Raw genomic sequence first — 18,701 nt, forward strand, 5'->3', positions numbered from 1 at the left:
CGCGCGACGCCGGACCACGTGGCCGCGGAAACGCCCCCTGCGGGGCGGGGCGGGGCGAGCGGGGCGGGGCCTGAGGTCCGGGGCTGCGCCGCTGGGAGCCTTGGCAGGTCCCGTGTTTGCGGCGATGTGGGGGAGATGGCCTGCAGTGACGTTGTCGCTCTGCAATTGTGGAAGTTTTATATCACATTAGACCGTTAGCTCCTCGCCCCTGACGCCGAAGCTCACTATAAGGTCTCGAATGTGTGATGAATGAAATCGCCTTTATAGTCTCGTTCATCTTCCCCTGCTCCTCTCCTTCCCTCTCCCCTGCCCTCCCCTTCCCTCCCCTCCCCTCCTCCTCCATTATTATTTACCTCCTAAATGTTTTTCACGTCTGCCTTCTCCCGCCCCCGCCCCTTCCAATCCTTAGTCCAAGGGAATAGAGAGAGCAGTCTAGTGAACTTGGGTAATGAGTGATCTTGGGCAAGTTACTGATCCTCTCAAATTTTTTTTTTTAACCTTACCTGTAAATCGGAGATGTTAATACTAGTGCCTACTAGGTTGGGTTGCTGCGAGGCAAACAAGATTAAGTATGTAATGAGTTTAGTAAGTGCCTGGTTTAATTTTTGACTACAATTATTAAAATTACCATTCTTCTTCTTCAGACTTTTATAATCTTTCTTCAAGGACTGTTAAAGGTTTCTAACTAGTCTTAGTTGCAGTGTTGTTCCCTACAGGACACAGGAATAGGGGAGACCGCTCCAAGTACAAGTCACATCCAGAGACTGGAGTCACCCCTGCTCAGAATCCACTGTGGCTCTGGGGTACACTCCTTTTCGGTAAAGACCAAGCTTCTTGACGTGGTCTTTTTAAGCCCCACCCAAATCCAGTCCCCTCCTACTTCTCTCTCCAGTCGTTTTTATTAAAAAAAATTTTTGTTAATCCTCACCTGAGGATATTTTTTCCATTGATTTTTAGAGAGAGTAGAAGGAGGGGAGGGAAGGGGAGAGAGACAGGGAGAGACAGAGAAACATTGATGTGAGAGAGACACATCCATCTGCCTCCAGCACGTGCCAGGACCATGGCTGGGATCCAACCTGCAACCTCCAGCCTGCAACCTGCATTTGACCTGGAATCAAACCCACAATCCTTTGATGCCAGTAGACACTCTAACCATTGCGCAACACCACCAGGGCTCCAGCCATTTTAGCCTTTTCTGTCTCAATTTATGCTTCACCAACACCTAATTGCTTATAATTTATCTACCCCCAACAGACACTTGCAGACCCCACCATACCATCTGTCACCTCCAAATTTTTCAAACTGGAGGTATACTTACCAGCCTGGCTCCTTTAACATTTTATTAGTTTGTATTAAAATTAGCCCCTTCTCTGAGGTTTCCACTTTGTCTTGAATAGCCTTTAAACACCCGGATTTGTGGGGACCCAAGTCAGAAGGGGGGCTCTGCCTGACTTCTGTACACCAGCAGGAAGAGAAAGTCCAGGGAGTTGATTGCCCCACTGTGTCTCACTGCCACAAGAACTGCAGTGAAAACACTGGTCCTCCATAGGCCCTCAGTCTCACAGCTAAACATGACAGTGTGGAGTTAAGCCAGGTATTCCCCATTCGGTCACCGCTCACTAGAGCACAAGCTCTGCAAGGAGATACTGGGTCTGGATGATTTTCCAGTATCAGTCAGTCACAGTAGAAACCAGCCCTTTCTTCAAGGCAATTTCGTTTAAAATTCTTTACTTTTCTTGAAATGTTTGCTGCTGTTGTTTTTGGTTAAGGCCAGCTGGTCTACCTTCAACAGGTCTTCATAACTTTAAATCTTGCAGAGAAGGATTTGGGTTGACTATCATTCATCCAACAAATATTTATTCAGTACCTGCTAAGCACCAGGCACTGTTTCAGGTGCTAGGGAATATAGCAACTAACAAGGCCCTTGCCCTCTTCTATGGGGACAAAGGACAAAAATACAAGTAAAATAATATAATTTCAGAAGGTATTAAGTTTTATGAGTAGTGATGATGGAGACTGACAAGAAATGAAGTTGAGATACAATTACATTTGAGCTGAAATGTAAATGATATGAAACCAGCTGTGTGAAGATCTAAACTAAGAATTTTCCAGGCAAGGGAAAAGCAAGCATAAGGGCTCTGAGACTGGAAATGAGCCTGGGACTTTTGAGTGACAGAAAGGCCTGTGTGGCTGGAGCACAGTGAATGAGGGGGAAAGTGGCAGGAGTTGGACTGGAGGTAAGGTGGCCAGATTTTGCAAATAAAAAACGCAGGGCATCCAGTAAAATTTGAATTTCAGATAAACAATGAATAATATATCATGGAATATTCTTATACCAAAAAAAAAAAAATCTATGTGATTATCTGAAATTCAAATTCAACTGAACATCCTGTGTTTTATCTAACAACCTTCATTGGAAAGGATGCCTGATTCTGACAATATGGAAAGTTAATACTATGAAGAACCATTTCACAAGATAGCTAGAGATGACAACAGAAAATGCATAACTGAGCTTAAAGGAGGGTAAAGAAAATCCCACGTGACAAAAAAATAGAATTAAAATCAGGGTAGTGAGCTAAACTTGGAGCTATGGAAATCCTAAGGGCATTTTATAAACCAGGACCTAGAGGCTTGGCTTTTAATGAGTAATTTAGGACCAGCATACAAAGCCTTTGGTGTGTCTGCAGTAGGGAGTTGAAACAGAGAAGCTCCCACAGAAGTCAGGTTCTGTAGAAGGGCTATAATCTCCAAGAAAAGGTGGGCTATAAAAAATAAAAATCTTTCTGCTGTCGAAGGGAGGTACCAAGAAATCATGTGGTTTTTTTTGGCCCTGGCTCCAGGTGAGGGGGGAGTTCTGAAAATTTGTGACCTGTCAGAATTTTAAAAAGAACCAGGATCCCAAAAATCCTCCTAGAAATTAAAATGTAATCAATGAAATTTAAAAATCAATGGATAACATTTCAATAAAATCTACACATAACCATACACAAAACACCACAGGTAGGTGAAACAGTTGAAGAGAGAATTTGTAATTTAGAAGATAAATCTGAAGAAATTGCCTAGAAAGCTAGTCTGAAATAAAGAGATGGAAAGTATGGAAAGAATGTTGAGAGACATGATGAACAGAATGAGAATGATTTATCATACAACCTAATAGAAATTTCAGATGCAAAGACTAATGAGAATGGGAAAGACATAATTGTTAAAGATAATAATGAGAATGTCCCAGAACTGGTACAAAACACAAATCTATAGATTTGGGAAGCATAACAAATTCCAAGAAGGCTAAACAAAAAAGAAATACACAGCTAGATATACGAGGTGTCCCCCCAAAAATGTATATACACTTTAACAGCTGATAGCTCAATTTTGAAAATGAAATGCATTTTATTTACTTATTTTAAGAAAACAGTATTCTTTAAAAAAATTTTTTTTTAATTCCCACCCAAGGGTATTTTTTCCATTGATTTTTTTAGAGAGAGTGGAGTGTTGAAATTATAAGGAATCAAAGACAATATGGATGAACATGAAAGACATTATGCTAAGTGAAACAAGCCAGACAGAGAACGGCAAATACTGTATGGTAGCACTTTGTAGTGGTTCAGAATGAGTCAGCCCAAGATGTGCCTCCGTGGTTTGTGTATTATTTTGAGCTAAAGGCAACCAAGACCCTGCGGGCTCAAGAGAAAGTTCTGCTTTTGCTCCTCACAACCAACTACCTAGAAGAATTTAAATTAAGGGCCTTGTTCATAGTAAGAATTATTACCAGAGATACCTTTTTATGGCCTATATATAGAGCAGGGCAAACTTCTAATTACTGCATATCTGTTTTTCTTATTGTCCAGTGAATGACCTTCCTTCCCTTTGAAATCCCAAGGTGTCTTATCTCATCCCTAGCTCAAAATGCCATTTATACCTCATTTTAACTTTGTGTTCTTGAGCCTCTCACCTATGTGGGATCTCTGACTCTCTCATGTATATGGGGTTCCCATACATACATATGTAACTAAATTTGGTTATTTTCTTTTGTTAATCTGTCTCATGTAGATTCAATTATTAGACCAGCTGAAAATAAACTTGAGGGTAGAGGAAAGTTCCTTCTCTCTCCCTCCCCACACTTATATGTGGAATCTAATTTTTAAAAAGGTCAAATTCATAGAAGCAGAGAGTAGTATGGTAGCATCCAGGGGCTGGGGAATGAGAGAAACGGGGAGAAATTAGTCAAATGGTACAAACTTTCAATTATAAGATGAATAAATTCTGAGGATCTAATGTACACCATGGTGACTATAGTTAATAATACTGTACTGTATACTTGAAATTTAAGTGTTCTAACCACACACACACACACACACACAGTAATTATGTGAGGGGATGGATGTGTTAATTTGATTGTAGTAAATATTTAACAATGTATACCTATATCAAAACCACCATTTTGTACACTTTAAGTATATATAATTTTGTCTGTCAATTTTACCTCAATAAAGCTGAAAAAAGCCAACTCACTAATTTTAGAGATTAAGAAACAAAGGCTCAGAGAAATTTAGATTTACCTAAGATTATACAGGTTGCATTTTTTTATTTTTTAAAGAACCAATCTTGCTACTTCATATTCTAAATTTCTTATGCTGCTGCTGAAAAATTGATAATCTTATTTTTAAAATCTCACTCATATTCAATTTAGTAAGTTTCTCTCTTGCATATACTTCTTGATAATGTCCTATAAGAGTCTAGATTTCATCCTTCTAAAAAGTCCAGGTGATTTCTAATTATAAATAATGTATAAAGCATATTTCCTTGAATACTTAAAGAAAAAGAAAAGAGGCAGCCATTTAGTTATCTCAAAATCTGTTTATTTTGTTGGGAAAATGATAAAGTACCTTATGTTCATAAAGTTTACAAACAACTCCTTATTTCAAAAGTGTAACGAATATTTCTATGCTATTGATATCAATGTTAATTTTGTTTCTTGAAGCTTTCTAACACTTACTGAGTAATTTTCTTTAACAAAGACTGTTTTTTTTCAACTGATGTTAAAAAGGAAAATGAACAATAGATTTATTAAGTAAAATGAATTACCTAAATACTCTAAATGGAATTCTAAATGGAATAGCCATTTTGTTACAGCATCAAATTTCAGGCAAAGAGCAATAAAGTTTAAAATTCTATTAAAACTTATGTTTACAGAAGAGCACTCCTCCTGGATGGCAGAGCTTTGAGTCCATTTGAGGTCTGGCAGCCATGGTATAGCACTCAGAAGGGAGAAGTTCATCAGAGAGGGCCCAGTTTTCAATCTATTTCCCTCTATGCCATTCAGATAACTCTTGAGATTCTCATTGCAGTTACCCAAGCAAACTATTCATTAATTGGGTCTATATTTCTGAGAGAGAGAAAGGTCTGTAATTTATGATCAAAGTCAATGGGTCTAAACTGAGGTTCCTTGTATTTTCTGGTCATCTTGGCACTCAGGTATGTAATGAGTTCACATCTCTCTATAAACTGCTCCATCTTCTTCTTATACTTTTTTCTTGTATATTCAGAACCTTTGGGATTAAAGGCTGTAGAAAATTTCACAGACTTGTGAATATTTTCTGTTAGGTTAGTAAATCATTAAACCACAGAGAAAGAGAACTGTGTGTGTGATTGAGCTGAGAAGATATCCAAATCCCAAATAAAATTTGGGGATTATTCTATTCTAGATCATAATTTCCTTTTCACCTTCCTCTATGGCCTGGCTTTTTGAGAGCTGACTGTATTACTCAGAGTCCCTACTTTAAAAACTAGTAATTCAGTTTTGGTATTTTCATTAAAATATTTGCACGCACACCCTTGCACGCACACGCACACAGCTTTCAAGAGACCAACCCAGCTCAACAATCCTATTTACCATAAATAGTACAATTAGTGTTAAATTACTTCTGAGTAGTATATCACTAAAAAAGACATACCTTTTAGATGAAATGCTATATAGAGTAGCGCAGATTTCTTTATACTTAAGAAGGGAAATTTGGGTTTTAAGCATCCTGCGGCGTTCATTGCTTTAATTAGAGAAGTTGCGACACCCTGCAGATAGAAAACAATTTAAATCATATGTATATTTGAGTTTCTTTTCTTACTGGCAAATAGATAAAGAGGCTATTCTTTACCTCTAATAGCCTCCTGGGGTTGGGAATGGGGCTTATAAAGATGGTTAGATGACCACTTAGCCAACATAAAAGAAAGCCAAAATAGGTTTGGTCAGGAAAAATGAAAATTATACATTGGTTTAGTGCCAACGAGGTGATGGCTACATGAGCATCATTATACAGCGCTCTCTATTATTATACCTTTCACATATTCCATTGCAGACAGTTAAAGAAGAAAGAAGGGGACACTGGGCTTTGCGTTGTCTTGGCCCATCTCTGCTTCCATTGCTCAGAACTGGCCAGACTGCCTCCCACTATCAGGACCCTTGGTCACCTGACAAGGACTTTCAGAGACCACAGAGATCACTGCAGTCAAGGTTCTGGAGCCTTGAGCAGGCAAAGAAGGTGTAGGGCCCTCCTGATGAAACTTGGCCTTTAGGAGAACACCTTCTCTGGGTGAGCCTCATCTTACATTTTGATATTAAACCAGATTGAAGGCCAAACATCTAGGAGAGTTGAAAAAAACACACAAGTGGTTAAGAATTTTTGTGAGAAAGGTATGAAATTGTGCCCTGGACATTTATTTTATAGAATTAAAAACAGGGGTTGGCTACTGTTGTGTTTTACTATGTTTAGAAAGAGTTTCATTTAGATAAATAAAATGTGACTTCAGTAGATAGCTTCAGTAACACTATAATTCAACTCTGAAGGGGGGAATAAGCCTCTTAGACACTTGAATCTGTACATTTCAAAATACGAAAATGTTTTACAGACACTGAAATTCAAAATATGAACCAAACTGCATGTCAAATGTAAATAATTTAGTGTAGGTATTTGGGAACTAGTTATTTCACATATTTTATTTTCATAACCACCCATAAACAAATAGGTTAAAAGTGGATCTGCAGCTTAAAATCAGAAAACTCTGCCTTGAATTTCATCATTACCAAAATAAAAATTACTGTTAAAGAAGAGATCGTTGTACTCTTCTAATGTATATATATATAGAAAATCGTGTTACTGAACCTGTTCCAGATATCCAGGCAGGGGAAGACTAGTAAGATGTATTGGTTCCTTTAACGGGGGAAGTTTGTATGGAAGCTTCTGCTTCCAGTATTTCAGTGGCAACCTAGGAACACAAAGTTCATTAGATGGATGCTCACAGATATACTCATTGTGTATGTAGGAATGTAGATATACAAGAGACAACTAGAAGATAAAGTTCATTACCCGTTTTCTCCACTGCAGCTCCTAGAAACTCATGACCATCACGTTTGCTTGGTCCCTAGCCCTGCTTGCCTATTCTCAGTTTTCTTCTTTTTCACAGCAATTACATACAATTTTCTTTATTCTCTTCAAACTTCTAACTCTCCCAAGTAACCCTCTAGAGAGATGCCATGCTGTACAAAGAGAAGATAAATAAAAGGAACTCCCCCAACTGCTTATGACCAGCAAAGCCCCAAGCAGCCTCCTCTTTCCACAGCGAAGCTCTCACCTAAGATCAGTCTCCACCCACACTTTGGATCCCCACTCTCCTCTCTCCCCACATATCTTTTTTTTAATTTTAATTTTTTTTTAAATTATATCTTTATTGATTTCAGAGAGAGGAAAGGAGAGGGAGAGAGAGATAGAAACATCAATGATGAGAGAGTCATAGATCGGCTGCCTCTTGCATGCCCCCGACTGGGGATCGAGCCCGCAACCCGGGCATGTGCCCTGACGGGGAATTGAACCCTGATCGCCTGGATCCTAGGTCGAAGCTCAACCGCTGAGCCATACCCAGCCGGGCTCTCCCCACATATCTTACTATAGCGTTTCTCTCTCACTCTCAACTTTGGCATTTCCTTCCCGTGCATTGGATCTTCCCATGCATCTGCCTTTAAACATGCTCAAACCTCCCCCATTGGGGGGGGGGGGAAGAAAAAAGAAAAACCACCTTCAGTCCTTCAATCTCATGTATCTTCCAGCAACTAATGTCTTTTCACAGTTACACTTCTTCAAACAGTGTGCTTCCCTAGAGATCACAGACTACTGCACAGATTCCATCTGCAGATGTGATTTGATTCACATAGTATTTTTTAAAAGATTTGAATCAGTCACAGACACTTAAAAATTAGAAAAAAGGGAAAGAAATTTGGTTTCCAACTTCTTGTGAAAAACAGAAACGTCTGGCAATAGAAGAGTAGCTGCTGTTCCCGTTAGTTGGGGTGTCTGTGGTCTAGTGTGCAGCAGTCCCCACCACTTCCTGTTGTTTCACATCCAACCTGCCGCCCTCACTCACATCACCTTCCTGGCACTGTAAACATCTGTGTTTGTAACCTTTGGGCTACTGGCAAGGTCTTAATTTGCCACCTTGCATCTACTCCCTGGCACTCTGTAATTGGCTTCTACTCACCTCACTCGACAAACCACTCTTGCCAAGATCACTGATGACCCGTTATAACCTAAAGCCGACACACTCTTCAAATCTTGTCTTGCTTCACCTCTAAGCAGCATTTAAACCTGCTGGCCACACTCTCCCAGAGACGCTCTCCCCTTCGCCCCCCGGAGCCTCCCTTCCTGGCTCTCCTTTCACTTCTCCGTGGGTTCTTCCTTTTCATTCTCCCTTGTAAGCTCTCCTTCTGACATTCATTTGTCAGTGTTTCTCAGGGCTTGCCCTGTGCATGCAGCTCTTCCCACATTACTCCTCATCGGTGACCTCAAACTTGTTATATTATTTTGAACTCCAACAGCCTCATAACTGGTATCCCCGCCGCCAATTGATTATCAGTGTTCCAATGATGGTCTCTTTCCAAAGCAAATTTAATTATAGCACTGAAATCCAGTCAATGTATTCAAACTGCCCATCAAATCAAGTCCAAATGATTTATGGTGATTTTACTTGACCTTCTACACTCAGGCCTGGCTCACTATCTCCAGCCTCACCTCTTGCTCCTTTCCCTCTTCACATCACATCTAGCCATGCTGAATTTCTTGTAGCTCTGTGATCGCCTGGGCTAGGGTTGTAGGTCCCTCTGGTTAGAACCTGTCCCTTTTTCTTTCATCTGGCCAATTCCTACTGCTCATTCACGTCTTACACAAACAATCTAGTCAGACTTTTAGGCTACACCTTCCTAGAAATCCTGACACTTCCCCACCCGAAACCCCATTACATTCTGTTTTCTTATCAGGTACTTACATTCTATTTTACCTCTGAGCCTCAGGCTTTGGGACAGCAGGGACCAGTCCTTATTCACCATCATATATGATGTGTGTGTGTGTGTATGTATATGTACATGTGTGTGCATGTGTGTACACACACACACACATATACAGTCCATCACGGTGCACTGAACATAGAAGATATTCAAGAAATATGTGACTTAGAGAATGGTCTCACCTCAAAAATTTCTCAAGTTTTTCACTACTTTCACAGATATATATACGATCACGATATTTTAAGGCATAGTTAATGTTACCAGGTACTAGGGCTTCATATCTGAAAGACGAAAAAAACTATAGTATAATTAACATGCAGTACTGTGTAAATAAAATGTCAAAATGTTTTCTTCTTCTACCTATGCAACTCAAGGAAGAAACAGAATATTCTCCAGTTAAACAATAGTGACCTTTTGACCACAATGTTAAGACTGTTATATGAACCTCTTATTCCGAGTAGAGATAGCATCCTGTACTTCCACGAGGACTTGCCTTTGATTTCCATCCTTATAGGTCACTGGACAGTAGCTTTGGAGCTCAGCACACTTAGGGAACTGTTCCTTCAGCTCTGACAGTGTCAGCCTTTTGGGGATCATGTTGGCAGGTGGGAGTGGATGAGGTGCTAATGGAGGCACATATAATTCTGGGTTCTCCAAAAATTCCTATGAAGAAAGGATTACAGCAATAAAACCATTTAAACCAGGAGAACTATGCCAACCAAAAACCCACTGAGGCGCTTCTGGTATTCTCTCCATTTTCAGAAGTAATGCTTGGTCCCTCAAACCATCAGAGAGCTGCTTTCAGCACTACAATAACTTCATCCCTGACTGGAAGTTCCTTAAAGTAAAACACACAAGTGATCGCATCTAAGGTCTCTTCTAATCTATCTCACTCACTCGCTCATGCATTCTTACAAAAATATTTGTTGAGCTTCTACTATGTGCCTGGCACTGGAGAGTACACAGTCCCCTGCCCACCTGTCTTCCTGTCCTGCAGTATAATCAACTACTTGTGTGCCCTTTGCCAAGTGAGCTAACTTTGTCAGCTTTAGTTATCACTCTATAAAATGGAGGGGGCAAAACAGGTACATGATCTCCAATATCACGTCTGGTTTTTAAATTCTGTGAGTATCATTTAAATAAGCAGAAAGAAACAAATGTGTCCTTAATTAAGTGATCAAAAATCTCTTAATTCTTCAGAGGAAAATAAAATGTTCAGAGGCATCAGTTTAGTTTGCAACTACCAACCATTTTATATCATCAAATTATAGACATTATAATATTAGAACAAATCTGTATTCTGTTCCATTAAACAGAAAAATAAGGTATACAGAAAATTCTAGTGATAGAAAAGAATTTAAAGCACAGCAAACATTGCTTCATTTCTACTTTGACTTCCCTTCTGTACTCTTGGAGCTGAATCCCCTAGATGTCCTCCTGTGGGTTGAGCCCTGATGCTCAGCAAGCATCCTCTCCATTGGTGACATTTGCTATTGGGTCTCCCTACCTGTTAAGCTGGCCCATCCTGAGGGCCCATCAATGACCCTGAACTTCTGCTTTATGTTAAAATATGTTTGGGATGCAGTCTAAGGACTGGCTTATGAGTTGCTTTTTTTGGTCCCAGAGCCACAGGTTTCAATAATGGGGCTCCTGGTCTCCGGCGCCTGGTGTTCATAACTGTGCCCACCCCTTTCTATTTGATGAATTCTGAGACAAGAATTTTCTTTCCCTGGTAAATACTTGGAGTTAGGAATAAACTTACATTCAGTTTTTCCTGAGAACACATTTTATAATAATGCCCTCTGAACTCGGCTGCAAATTCCAAGGACTTAGTTAAAGAGCAATCAACTAATTCATATGATTCTGCCAGGCTGACAGGGCAGAACTGTCCAAATTCGCCCAGGCGAGAAATCAGTTCGTGAGGTGTGATGCACAGCTTGTCAATACAGGCAGCTTTCCCTATTATTAATAGATTAACTATTAGTATAAATGCACTTTTTTGGTAGAAAACACAATGATTTTAAAAATTAAAATAATGTCAATAACACAGCAATATAGAAATACACACACACTGTAAATTTCCAAACAATAGAGTAGGAAGTAGAAGTTTGTATTCACACCTCTGTCCTCACAGTCCCGCCTAAAAGGTAACCACTGTTGTCTGCATCCTTTCAGACTTTTTCTATACAGTTGCATGTACATATGTGTATTTTTTTGCATATATTATGTTTATGCCACTATACTGTAAACCTTATTCTGCAACTTGCTTTTTTTATCAGTTAGGTGTGTTCTGTGACACCTTTCCACATCAGGTTATATGATTTTTAATCGATTCATAGTATTCCATTGTATAAATATAAATATAGTTTACTTAACCATTTATCTGTTGTTGGACATTTTGGTTGTTTTTAATTCTTAGCTATTATAAATTATATATGTTATTAACAATATACACACACATGTATGTACATGTACATGTATATATACACACCCATTCACACATATATAGGGTGTCCCAAAAAATTTATACACACACTTTGAATAATTATAAAGGCAGTGTTTATTAAAATACATTTCATTTTCAAAATTGAGCTATCAGCTGTTAAAGTGTGTATACATTTTTTTGGGACACCTTGTTCATTTGCTTCATATTTTTTATTTTTCTACGGATAGATTTTAGGAAGGGCAAATAGTTTGTTGACATGATATTACTAACACAAACTTCCTCCTGCACCTAGATGCCACCCAAGACAAGTGAAGAAACATTTATCCAAAAGCGATTAGGTTTATCCTAAGGAGTCTGTTTTAAAAAGAAAGAGCCCAAGTTCCTTCAATGGATAAGTTTAAGAGTTCTCTCCCCAATACTCCACTGGAATCAGGACTCAAAAGCAATATGAGATATTATAAAAAATAAAATTACTTTTTTATACATCTCAGTAATAATGAGTAAATTTTGACCCCAATATATTTTGTTAATGGTATCTATCACCAGCGAAAGGTTTTACCTTTTTAAAATTATGCTTAGGAAGGTCTTAAACTAACTATGAAATTATGAAGCAGTTATGTGATAGTATAAACACATAAATATGATCCTCAGGATCAGAGTGATGTGTCTACAAGCCAAGGAATGCAGAGGATCCCTGACAACATTGGAAGCTGGGAGAAAGGCATGGAACAAATTTTCTCCTAGGGTCTTCAGAGATATTTTGGTCCTGTCACACTTTGATTTTAAGCTTCTAACCTCCAGAACTGTGAGAGAATACATTTCTGTTGTTTAAGCCACCCAGCTTGTGGTACTTTGTTACAGCAGCCCTAGGAAACTAAAACAGTTACAGAAGACTGTGATATCTGTCTTGTTGACACTCTTTCTTGCCTTCCCAGCTCTTCACTTGGTAAAGCAAGCTGCCATATTGGGAAGATCCACATGGCAAGGAACTGAGTGTGGCCTCTAGCTGACCACCAGCAAGGAACTGAGGCCCACAGTCCAACAATCCTCAAGAAACAAAATCCTGTTAACAACACATGAGTAAGGCTCCCAGCTGAGCCTCCAGATGAGACCGTAATCCTGTTAACACCCTGATTGTAGCCTTGTGAGAGACCCTCAAGTAGAGGGCCCAGTTATGCTGTGCCTGGGTTTCTGACCCACAGAAACTGTGTCTGCTGTTTTAAGCTGCTAAATTTTGGAATAATCTGTTATGCAGCAATAGACAAACTAACACCCTATTCCATTTGTTGTTTATGACACAGAGATGAAAGACTTAAAAGCTCCAATATCCCTTTCCTATAAAGAATATTATACTACTATAATACCAGTGGCATAATATTATTTTAAAGTATTATAATGTACAGTTTTATGATATTATATGGTATTATTGAAGTATATAGTAGTATCTAGTGCTGTAACATTACACTATATGGTACTACAGTATTACAATACTATATATTACTAGGTTGCTCTTTAGCTCAGATGTACTGAACCTCACCAATCCCGACAGATTTAGTAATTTATAATCACCTGACTTCAAGTCCTAAATGACACTTAAATATCTATTTTTCTGATTTTTGGGATATCCTTTATGACATCTGACAATATCAATATATTCTATTCTGAAACGTGGCAGAATGAGGAAGACTCTTTAATCTTCTAGCCCTGACCTTGTTCCATTTACTCCAGTGGAGTAAAGCTTGGCCTCGATCGGGGAGGATTATTTGAATAGCATGCAAAGGAAATGGAGAATGAAAAAAATCAAAACTAAATTCAAAGAACTGGGTGCAGGCTAGATGATCAGGTGCAAGTTGAAGCAGAAGAGCAAGAGGGCAGACTTCAATTAGATTAAACTATTCAAGGCAGAGGCAAGTATATTGGGATAATGTAGTGGATACCATGGAGCCCCATCCAGATCCCTCTTCAGGGCTCACACAACCTATCCCCCAGCTGCTGGGAACATTGGTTGCTGATGGCTCAGAGCTGTACTGGGAATTGCCCCTAGGTCACAAGTTATACCTCCTCCCAGAGTGGCCTATGGTCAATGACAGGCCAATGGGAGTATATAAAGCCTGGTCCCTCTCCTCAATTTGGGAAATTCTGAAAATCCATCCAAGCTCTGATGCTCCTCCTATAGGATCTGCTGAGGCTTCCATTTCCACTGCACTGTAGTTTAGTTTTTCCCTCTGCCCAATTCTACTGTCCTCACTTCCCCACAGGGGGATCTCCTGATAAGGGTTGGCAGGCAAGATACAGTATGTCTCATGTAATATTTGAGGCGTACTGTATACTAAAAATTTACTTGTTGTTTATCTGAAATTTAAGTTTTACTGGGCATCCTGTATTTTTATTTTCTAAGTCTGGCAACTCTACTCCTGAGACTTCTTTCTTTTTTCATGGACTTCTTTGTATTTATTTTTATTTTTTATTGTTGACACTATTAGAGACATCCCTACTCCCGAGTCTACTTTCTGATGAAGTTTCTGCATATAATTTTTCATCTTGAGTCTGTTCCCAGGGAACTCAATCTAAGGCAGGGAGGGTGAGATAAGGTAACAGAAAAATAAATGAGACATGATTTTTGCTTTCAAAGTCTGTTGTGGAATTTGTGATGCTATCTAAAACTTATTGGGAGTAGGTTTCTAAAAACTCAATTCTTCCTTCGATTGCATTCTTATCTTATGACTTACAATAAATACTCAGGTGAAAACAAATTCCCAATCTGCAGATAAACAGGAACCAGAGATACTAGTTATGCCCAAATAATGAATCAAGTCAAGATTCAAAGATATATTTACCATTAGTATTCTCCCTGCAATCTTGTACAAGATTCTTAGTCACATTGCTCTCATACCTTTTTATATCTTCTACTCTATAGTTAATCTCCAAAGTTAAACAGTCATTACGCAGATGTCTGTGAGATCCCTACAGATGAACTGCTTGAAGTCATCACTGTTTTTAGAGATATCAGGTGTAGATAATTTTTCCTCTGTTTTGTGTAATCAAGAAACTTCTAGGACTATATAATCAAACATTTTCTTTCATGGATTCCAAATGTAGATGAAAAGACATTTTGTGCTCAAGTTTAATTTTTTATAGACTCAACATTTACATAATACCATAGTGAATGTAAACAGTAGGAATAATTTTAATTCTAGATTTCTAAACAAAATTTTGACAAGTGTCACTCCACAGACCACTGCCTCACATAACTACAATTCTTGAAACTAGCTTCTTATATAGCATCGCAAACACCATAAACTCTTCTAGTGAGAAACTACGTATTACTTATGTGCTAGGTTCACATGGGCACTCAAATGATAGCTTGAGTAGCAAGTCATTTATTAGAACAACTATATATGCCCATAAAAATTGGATAGTACTATATATTTTAAATACTGATTAAAATTGTGGGAACAAGTGTTCAAATTGAATGAATTATAGTAACATGAGCCATGCATGTGTAGACTTTAAATTCATATTTTATTCTAGTTTAACAGTTAACTGTTTTTCTTACCTGCTTTTATTCTTTCCAGGTATATCTGCATGTATCTATGCACCACTTTAATGTTCTTAATAACTTCATTCCACACCCACCATTTGCTGTGAAATCCATCAATCACATACCAGTTCTGATGTTGTTCTTGATAATATTGCCTAATCTCAACAACATTTTTGCGGTACTTTGAGTTCTTGACAGCTGTAATCTGTGTGCTATTGTGTAATGGATAAGGCAAACTAATAGAGAAATAGAGAAGGAATGGAAAACGCTATTTAAAACATACTTTTTTTCTGGATGATTAAAGTTCATTCCTTAATCACTGTTTTTATCACATCCATTACCTTTGTTCCTTTTTTTTCTCTAGGAGCAATCTTTTGAAAACCTCCTTGGAAGGCACATCTAACTCAAAGATGATCAGGGGGATTATTGACCTGGTTTCCAAGAGACTCACTTGATAACTAGTTACAGGATATCCATCGATGACAACACTAACAAGGAGAAACATGAAAATAAGAATTCCAGATTTCTTTTTCCTCATGCCTTCCTTCCTGCCTTCCAGAACCAGTCTATCTCTTCAAGACTAGGCCCATGCTCTTCCTTCTGTAACCTGATTTACCTTCTTTGCACTCTGCTCTCTTTATCTCTATATTTTTAATCTCAGTCAGCCCAAGGCCCAGGAGGAGGGCAGCATACATAGGAGCACAGCTCTGAACTCAGACACTTAGCATTATAGAGCTAGGTTTTGGCAAGATTCGAGAGATAACACACATAATACCCTGAATATTGTGTTATTCAATTGAGGAGTCTGGGGTGTGTGGAAGGGGAGACAAAGAGTTGGTGAGAGGAGGCCTGTAATATATGGGAGAGAATAAAGCGATCAGGACCCATCAGGCCACTGAGCAGAAATGAAGGAGAATTTGTTAGTCCAACAGTTTGAGGTAACGGGAGTGTTACTATCAAACTGAGAGGAGAAATAAAGGCTGTTTGCAAATTCTGGGAGGAATTCTGGCTGATGGTCATCAGGAAGGGCTGGTTTGGAGTTAAGTAACAGGATGTCCTCCCTCAGTGCTCTCCAGCCAAATCTCTAGGCACTAACTACTTCTACGTTCCATGGCCGAGAGGATCTTAAGTTAACCTAGCTAGGCCAGCCTAATAGATAATGTATGGGGATGTCCTTGTCATTGTCTTTAATGGAGAATAGTTCAGCTTCTCTGTCCTGTGAAGGGTCACTCAAGAGGGCCTCAGGATTAGAGAAATTCAGAGTAAATAGGTAGTCACTCTCCTGGTATTTTTGGAACTCAACCAAGATTGCTTTTATTGAGATTTCTTTTTTTAAAAAAAAGATTTTTATTGATTTCAGAGAGAGGAAGGGCAAGGAAGAGAGAGAGAGAAACATCAAAGATGAGAGTCTCACTGATTGGCTGCCTCCTGCACGCCCCCTGCTGGGGATCAAGTCTGCAACCCGGACATGTGCCCTGACCAGGAAACGAACAGAGATCTTCTGCATCATAGATCAATGCTCAAAGGCTGAGCCACGCTGGCTGGACTGTTGAGATTTCTTGTATGCAAGGCTGAACCCCAGGGAGGAGGTAACTTAATTTGCATAAGTCCCAGAGCCTTCTCTGGGGAATAATCTGACACCCCAGAATCTGCTCCCTCATAACTGCAATTAGGAGAACTGTCCAAGGATTTGATTAAGGACCAGCTGCAGGGAAGGGCAAGGAGGCTCCTAACATAAAACAGCTTTGAGTAAATTAGGGATTCTAGATCAGTGACTTGGGGCTCAAGACCAGGGCCTTAGGACAACTCAGGGTTGCTGCAGAGAGTAAAGTGGCTTGTTATTCTGGCATATGAGTGTTCAAACCAAGTTTTAGCTTGACAGAAAATTAAAATATGTAACCATATAGGTGCCCAAAGTTTGACAAGCAGATCACACCTTTTACAGAGCTTTAAACCCTACGTAAGGTGTTTTAAATTCCAGTGAATAATTTCTTGAAAGAGTTAACCACCCCCTCAAGTTCCCCACTTACCCTGCAGTATTACATGCACTTTCCAACAGAGATATTTCTAAGGCTTCAATAGCCAGTTTATCAGGTACTGTCATTCCTTTATGAAGATGCCAATTTAACATAAGTGCCAGCTCTGTGTCTGGTTGGTTGGTTAACACATAACGCAAAGCTTTGCCTATGGACAAAAGCTTTAAACCATATTCACTTGAAATTTTTTTGGCAACTGAAAAACATTAAAACATTAACCTTACTCCATATCACAAATCCATCAGTTAACCTTAGCTGTAGATTCTGGTCACTTAATATCAACAGCAAACTAATCGCCACATTTCTCAAAGAAATTTTGAGAATTAAAATTGCTACATTTTACTAAATTAATAATGTCAAAGGTCAATGATTATTACTACTTCAGGTATGTGGCTGATAGATCTGGGTGGGTACTGAGCCAACTCTGTGGGTTTTTCTCATAACCCAACCAACATTGAAGTTTTCTCTGCCTTCTTTACATGAGGTAGCAAAATTATTGAGAGCTTTACATCCTATGTATACTATTAACATTTGGTATTATGTCCAAAACAACTCAGTTAATCCTCTAGGAAACAAAACAAAAAAAAAGTATCTTTATTGATTTCAGAGAGAGGAAGGGAGAGGGAGAGAGAGAGATAGAAACATTAATGATGAAAGAGTCATTGATCGGCTGCCTCCTGCACACCCCCGACTGGGAATCGAGCCCGCAACCCAGGCATGTGCCCTGACCGGAAACTGAATCGTGATCTCCTGGATCCTAGGCTGATGTTCAACCCCTCAACGGCTGAGCCACACCCGGCTGGGCAGGAAACAATTTTTTAAAATTATAATGGCACACTAGACATTTTACAGCATATGAGGCAATTTTGCTTCTGTGACTTTATTTGATATTTTCAACTATTCCACCTAATGGGTAGAATGAATATTGAAATTCCAATTTGATACATGAGACAACTGAAGCCCAATTAAATAGAATGATTTGTCCAAGGTCACGTAAATGTTGCCATAGGTTGGAAGAAGACTCACCTATGCTTCTCCTGACTGAGACCAAGCAATGGCTCCCAGGAACTAGTATTAAATGTGGGCATGCTCTGTCAGAGTCTATATACCTTGCCTCATCACTGTCTGGAGACAGCCATGTGTAGAGGACACTGAGAGAGCCCATCTCATCTCACAGGAATTCAGATTAACTGACTATAGTTAAGATCACCTGAAAGGGAAACCTCTGTGAGAGCTGCAGTTTTGCCACAAATGCTGGAATCAGACCTACTTTTTTAATGTTCTAAAAATAATCAAGCTTTTACAGTTTGACATTTTGTTAAAGAATTAACCTCTACTTCCACAAGGAATGAG

At 39.1% G+C, this 18,701-nt stretch overlaps 1 protein-coding gene across 1 annotated transcript in view; it reads right to left on the minus strand.

The window, feature by feature from the left end:
- Nucleotides 1–4,837: 4,837 nt before the first annotated feature.
- Nucleotides 4,838–18,701, minus strand: part of AK9 (adenylate kinase 9) — a 96,705-nt gene continuing 82,841 nt past the window's right edge. The window contains exons 33-41 of the mRNA XM_081139531.1: nucleotides 17,343–17,544; nucleotides 15,654–15,800; nucleotides 15,328–15,548; nucleotides 11,088–11,284; nucleotides 9,819–9,988; nucleotides 9,508–9,606; nucleotides 7,155–7,257; nucleotides 5,952–6,066; nucleotides 4,838–5,561 (exon numbers count right to left, since the gene is read on the minus strand). Coding sequence (XP_080995657.1) covers nucleotides 5,359–5,561; nucleotides 5,952–6,066; nucleotides 7,155–7,257; nucleotides 9,508–9,606; nucleotides 9,819–9,988; nucleotides 11,088–11,284; nucleotides 15,328–15,548; nucleotides 15,654–15,800; nucleotides 17,343–17,544 — 1,457 coding nt within the window. The 3' untranslated portion in view covers nucleotides 4,838–5,358. The remainder of the gene's footprint in view (nucleotides 5,562–5,951; nucleotides 6,067–7,154; nucleotides 7,258–9,507; nucleotides 9,607–9,818; nucleotides 9,989–11,087; nucleotides 11,285–15,327; nucleotides 15,549–15,653; nucleotides 15,801–17,342; nucleotides 17,545–18,701) is intronic.

This window comes from Miniopterus schreibersii (genome assembly GCF_964146895.1).
Source record: "Miniopterus schreibersii genome assembly, chromosome: 6".
Lineage (NCBI taxonomy): Eukaryota > Metazoa > Chordata > Mammalia > Chiroptera > Miniopteridae > Miniopterus > Miniopterus schreibersii.